Here is a 6,781-nt window from a genome sequence, read left to right on the forward strand (position 1 = left end):
TGAACTGAAACAATGTTTAAAGAACAGTTGTACAAAAGTTTTTCAGTTGCTTTCCCCTCATAAGAGTGTGTCTGAATTGATCATTATGCCCACATGTAATATTCTTTAAATCAATTCCTGCTTAGTATGGATTTAAAATGTAATTGAAAGATTAAAGGTGGTAAAATATCTTAATACAGTTGAGGAATTAAACTTTACAGCATGATAGGTAATACTGTATAGACACTGTCAGATTTTACACCAATACTTGAAGAAGCTCTTTGATCTGCCTCCCTCATTTTGCTAATAAGAACAGTGCAATCCTTTGGAATCGGTTTTTTCACACCGAGTTCCAAGTAGTGAATGAAAAATGCCAGACACAAAACCAAGCTTCTGTCGCCATGTGAATGCTGGAATAAAGACGATTGAGAAGAGAACAAAGCAGAATACCCCCTGAACCCCTAACACACATTATTTAGCCTGGCACGTTATGAATCTACTACAAATCCCTTTACAGCATGCGCAGGAAGAATAGCCTTATGTGATAATGTGCTGAAAGGCTATCACGCTGCAGCAGATGCCTAGCTTCAATGTGGGAGAGCGTCCCTTGACAAGGCTTCCACAAGCTGGGATGTATTGACATGAACACTCTGGAGACAGCCGTGGAATCAGGGCTGTATAGCTGCTGCTTTGCTGGCCTCCCCGTGGCACAGCTATAAGCACATCCAGAGCCCTTTCATCTGTAAAGCTGAGACAATAGCTGAGAAGGTCTGCGAAGCATCTAGGAAAGGGTAAATAAATGTGACCATAAACATGTGCGCAGAGAGATACAATCAAAGACCTGCTGAAGCAGATGATTGCCTTTGATAGTCCATGTGATCTCTACTAGAGAACAGTATGCATCTGCGTTGTCCAGGGACAACTGCCAGCAGCAGGGGAACAAATGTTTGCATTGCAACCTTTCATATGGCCGACTGAAAAGTATCTCCATGGGCTGAATACACTGATGGTCAGGGCTCCTTTTGCATTTATTTCTGCCTGATTATGGTGAGGCATGGATGTTCTGCTGTCTCTGGTCTTCTTCTTGACAATAGCCCATAGATTTTCTGTGGGGCATAGGTCAAGCAAGTTCACTGGCCAGTCAAGTGACGGTAAAGCAATATAGTAAAGCAAATATTGTAATTGAAAGAAGGTGCCAAGCTAAATTAGCATCTCCATAAAGCAGAGAGAAGCACACAATTTCCTGATAGAAAGCTGCACTGATTTTAGACTCGATACAAGACAGTGGGCCCACACCAGCCGATGACATGGCTCCCCAAATCACTGCTGAGTGTGGAAACTTCACACTCGACCTCAAGCAAATTGGATTTAGTGCTTCTTCCACTCCTTCTCCGCATTCTTCAACCTTGAAATTCACATTAAATGGAAAATATACTTTCATCCAAAAGAGTGATTTGAACCACAAGGATACAGAATGTCTTTCAAAACATTGATACTGCTTCTGCAATAAAGAATAAAATTGATCCAAACCTACCAAATGTTGACTTTAACCTCTGTTTGTGTGTTTTGTCAGTTGTCCATGATGAACAGTTTAAGGACCTTGTCAATTTTATTTTCTAATAAAAAGCATACGCCACTTTTAGACCTAGAAGTTTGGTTCGGCCTAAACCTAGGCAATACGCAGGTGTGACTCATTATGCCTAATCAGGACTACACATAGTAGAATTAACACTGGCTCATGTCTAAATAAGGTTTTGTCATAATGTTGAATTAAGGTCTATTGCTCAGAGGGAAGACTGCAATCAAGTCAAGTTAGGTTTGAAATCTGGTTTTGTGACGTAAGTGTGACTTGAGGCATTGTCTAAACTCTACAGATAGTCCTGGTATGGCCTAATGGCATTCTTTTGAAACAAAGGATGAGGCTTGTTCTCTTTTATCTTGGAGGGAAGAGTTAGGAAACCAACAAGTTATTGCATTAACTCACTGGTTAATGCAATACAATAGCACTTATTGCATTAACCACCTCATTTGATTTTCTTTGCTATTTCTTTCAATCCTACATTGTCTGAACATTCTACACTTAATTTCAATATCATTTATTAGCTGACCACCCACTCTTTTATTATAGGTTGTGTATACCCAGAAGACAGCCCTTTACAGAATCTCATAAGCCAGAAGTGGTAATGCTGATTTGACAAGTTAGTCTTTCTACTCTCTATTTTTTTTAAACCCAGTTAAGATTTTCCCAGTTGAGGCAGGTGCCGCTGATCTAGCCAAACAACTACACTCCCAAAAGATAAGTGAGCTAAAGCTAAATGAACCCACATAAGATGCTGGAGCCACCCTGTGCAAAATTGTCTCATGCAAATCAAACATTTGCACAATCAAATGAAATGGAATTACTGTGAACACGCTGCTACTTTGGCTGAATGACAGGAGTTGATTTGCGTGCGTGGATAGTAGTGATGATAGTGTCTCTGTGTTACTGTGTGTTTGACAGAGAGAGAGAGCGAGAGAGAGAGAGAGTTAGAGGGAGAGAGGCAGGTGGATAGGGGGAGGGGTCGGGGGTGGTCCAGACAGTCGGTCCTTGTGTAGCCTACCTCACTCTCTGCCTCTGCGCATCATTGAAGGGGGAGTTTGGCCGCCGCTTTCCTCGGCCGGTTTCACCGCCTGGCTGGTTAATAATAACACTTCCGCCCCTGCTTTACTCCATCACCTTTTCTCTCCTGTTTTATTCTGTGTGTCCGACACCATCCGTTGAACGCGAACGCCTCGCCCCCCGCGCGTTAGATGGAATACAGGGGTTTGCCAGCAGCGTTTATCTTCTCCTAACTGGGAAACAGCGCACGGGAGGGGGGCGGGAGGGAGACGTTTGAGGACTAAAACACAGCCAGCCGTGATTCATGGACGCACCGCACCGCGCATCATGAGGACACAGCTACCGACAACAAGGTAGAACGAAACTCTATTCAAATACAACCTCAGTATTTTATATTTTTAAATAGCCGAATTCGTGCTTCCTTGAATTTATTCTGTACAGAAAATTTCGAAGCGTTTGACTGTGATGCGTTCATGTGTGCTATATATTGTCTTATCGCTGCATTGGTTAGGATGCCTGCATCACGGAAAAATCTTTGACAGCCTCAAACCAGTCCCCGCTGCAGTGAAATGGGCCTTTTTTTTCTACAAAATGTCATTGAGGAGAAAGCAAAGATGTTCTCTGTTTATGCTGTTTGCATTGTGAGAGTAGCTATTAAGCAAAAGCATCCCCGTCCCTGCTTTAAAAACGCATCCTCTAAGTCTCAACCCAGACGGAGTAAAATCAGCTGTATTAGTTATTATGTAACAAATCTGGAATTTTATTTTTAGGCTGTCATGCTTCTTTGAAATAGCTTTTCTGCCGACATCTTCACACTTTATTTACTTTACTCCATTTTCATATAGCTCCTGAAGTGGTGATTTTATTCACTCAATTAAAGTTCACTATACCGAGGCCATGTATATATAGGAGTTATTTCAAAATCCAAACAGAACTCATCAGTTATTATCTAATTTCTTACTTACAGGACTACTTCCCCTTGACATGACATTGGCAGTGAAGCTTGAAACTACATTGTTTACCTTTCTGGGCACTTTTTCTTCTAATGTGAAGTGGCTTACAGCTCAATGATTTGTCTGTCCTGTCAAGCCAAATTAGATGCGGACATGATTAAACAAAGAACAAGACTACATGCATAGTAAGAGGTGATGCAAGATTTATTCTAGTATACTTTGTCTAATAATTATCGTGTGAACTTGTAACATTTCTCAATGCATAAGGGAAAGGAAAATGTATATAACATGATTGGTTGATTAATTTCAAATCAAAATGTGTCATACTGTATTTTAATACTGTATGTGCCACGCTGTTGTCTTGGCTCTGATACTGCTGCACATGTTTTGGCAGACAGTGTCAGTTGACTGGAAAGCAACCAAAAGCAGGGTTTTAGAACTTCTTTATCTATCTTAATTTCCAGAAATTAGACTGCAGACCTGGCAGGAGAAATGGGAAGTAAATTGAATGATTAAGACAAGTTATTTTGTCTTATGGCTGCAGCATTTTTTTTTTTTAAATTCAGATCTACTTTTGTTCTTTTCTTGTTCGGTATATAAATCATATTTAAACTCATTTCCTCATAAGTACAAAAATCAATAGGAAGATTTGTGGTAGAATCATAACTAAATACAATGCAGGCGGAACTGAAACCAGTGATGACTCACAGTCCGTTCTAAAAATGGTCACAATACAGTTTATGTCTTTAAGATCACTAGAAATTCAAATGAAATATTCTTGTAATGTGGACTCTTTCTCTATTTCTCAGTTCTGTGGGTCTTGCATAGCATGTGATTCAAATGGAGGTTTTGTATTTTAGCAAAATAATTCCAAATATTTTTATTAAATAACCTAAGACATGTACCTGCTTCTTGCAATAAAGACAAAATCTTGTTTGTTCACAGGGAGGACCTGGCATAGGCATCTCTGGCTAGATGAAGTGGTTCAGCCATGCAATGTTCCTGGAAGTCAGTGATTCTGCTGGCCTTGGCTTCGATTGCCATCCAGTACACAGCCATCCGGACGCTCACCTCTAAGCCTTTCCAGCTGTGCCCGCTGCCCAGCCCCCAGAACTGCGGTCTCGGGGCTCAGGAGACAGATCCTTCCTTTGAGCGGGGACCAGCAGGTGGGGCAGGCTGTGATGACTACCCTTACTTTTCAATCAACGCCACCCGTAAACTTCATATACTGGTCTTAGCCACCACTCGCAGTGGCTCCTCCTTTGTTGGCCAGCTGCTGAACCAGCACCAGGAGATATTCTACCTGTTTGAGCCTCTTTATCACGTTTATGCCACATTGGTCCCACGTCAGTCACACACCCGCAACCCCACAGACCGCCGCGTGACCCTAGGTGCCAGTCGAGACCTCTTGCGCAGCCTGTATGGTTGCGATCTCTATTTCCTAGAGAATTACATAAAACCGACACCCACAAACCACACTACGGACAAACTGTTCCGTCGAGGTGCCAGCCGGGCATTGTGCCAGCAACCTGTCTGTGATGCCTTTGGTCCAGGGGACGTTAATGTGGAAGAAGGAGACTGTGTGAAGAAATGCTCAACCTTAAACATGACTTTAGCAACAGAGGCTTGTCAGGAGAAGAAGCACGTGGCCATCAAAGTAGTTCGGGTTCCTGAAATCGGAGATCTGCGGGCTCTGGTTGAAGACCCGCGGCTGAACATAAAAGTCATTCAACTTGTGAGAGACCCACGTGGTATCCTGTCATCCCGGATCGAGACGTTCAGGGACCCATACCGATTGTGGCGCATTTGGAGGGCCACAGGGAGAAGACCGTATAATCTAGACATGAATCAGCTCACAGTTATCTGTGAGGACTTCTTTGGTTCAGTTTCAACTGGTCTTAGTCATCCCCACTGGCTGAAAGGGAAGTACATGTTGGTTCGATATGAGGATTTGGCCCGAAATCCACTTCTAAAGACTCAGGAGATCTATGACTTTCTTGGGCTGCATATGGATAAAAATGTGAAACACTGGATACGCGCAAATACTCGAGGAAGCAATGAACCTTCGGCAAAACACAAGTTTGGAACAGTGAGGGACTCAGCGGCTAATGCAGAGAGTTGGCGTTTGAAACTGTCCTATGATATTGTAGAATTCACACAAACCATGTGTCATAAAGTACTGAAGCAGCTGGGATACAAGGCTGTGAAATCAGTAGAAGAACTGAAAAATCTGTCCTTCTCTCTAGTGCAGGACAAAACATTTGTACCATTTTTGTAACAAAGATAGTTCTCTAATAACTATTTTTGATATATTTATATTGTTGCCTTATAAGTTCCTCAGTTTGTTTCATTTCTTATGTGATTTTGTTCCATGAAATTTGCACTAAATTTTGGAGTGTCTGAATGCACTAAGGGAAGTGTTGATAAGTCCCCAGTGATACAAAAACCACACATTTTTCACACATAAAAGATGCTACGTTGCAAAATTTAAAATTATTTGTCCATGAGTGGAATGATTTCAAGGCACTGTCTCCGTTATTTGCTGTATAAAATATGTCATTTCAGCAAAAGTTAAATATTTGTCACTAAAAACATGGAAATCAGGAATGACTCCGTAAGGCATACATGTTTTTTTTAAGACCTGTCATGGCAAACTTTAACTGTACAAGCTCTACTGTGCAATAAATAGTGAATGTCGCAGTCAACCTTTATCACTGTGGCATTTTTATCCATGTGGGAAGAGGAGAGATACCTCTGACAGATGCCATGCTTGCAAAGGATAATTGCAGACAATTAATAGGCTCTCAAGTGAAAGGGACAGAATCCCATTGGAGGTCACGGGCATCTCATCTGAGGATTTTACAACCATCTGTGATAGACAAACACTCACAAATGAGAGGTAATGCTAAAATCTTTATTATGGAATCCTTTGTTTTTTTTTCAAGAGGATTATAACATTAATGTAGACCGTAAATTCTCCAGTGCAAGTAGACTTTGAAGCACTGCAGTGAAGAGCCCATTGATTACTTTTATTGTATTTATAATTTTGTTGTAATTTGCTGTTTTCTTTTTTTTGTTGTTGTTGTTAAATTTATTTCCCATCTATTTCCGCCAGTGATTACAGTATTTGTAACACTATTATATGTTTGTGGATTCAGGTACTTGGTTAAAACTAAATAATTTTTTTCTTTTTATGTCGCCTTATAAGCAGGGATTACACAGTAACTAACACAGCGGTGCAAATAGACCC

The 6,781-nt window shown here is 41.1% G+C and overlaps 1 protein-coding gene across 1 annotated transcript; it reads left to right on the plus strand.

Annotated features, from left to right (window-relative positions):
* The first annotated feature begins 2,504 nt into the window (after positions 1-2,504).
* chst1 (carbohydrate (keratan sulfate Gal-6) sulfotransferase 1) lies at positions 2,505-6,236 on the plus strand. The gene is made up of 2 exons (XM_015002898.2): positions 2,505-2,931; positions 4,477-6,236. The coding sequence occupies exon 2, from the start codon at positions 4,523-4,525 to the stop codon at positions 5,807-5,809; it is 1,287 nt and encodes a 428-aa protein (XP_014858384.1). The 5' UTR covers positions 2,505-2,931; positions 4,477-4,522; the 3' UTR covers positions 5,810-6,236.
* The last annotated feature ends 545 nt before the right edge of the window (positions 6,237-6,781 follow it).

Source organism: Poecilia mexicana, unplaced genomic scaffold (assembly GCF_051168715.1).
Source record: "Poecilia mexicana isolate PSO_F unplaced genomic scaffold, ASM5116871v1 scaffold_3, whole genome shotgun sequence".
In the NCBI taxonomy this organism is placed as follows: Eukaryota; Metazoa; Chordata; class Actinopteri; order Cyprinodontiformes; family Poeciliidae; genus Poecilia; species Poecilia mexicana.

What these genes read in the sequence shown, in the direction of transcription:
- chst1 (XM_015002898.2), top strand. Translation starts at nt 4,523, where the DNA reads ATGCAATGTTCCTGGAAGTCAGTGATTCTGCTGGCCTTGGCTTCGATT.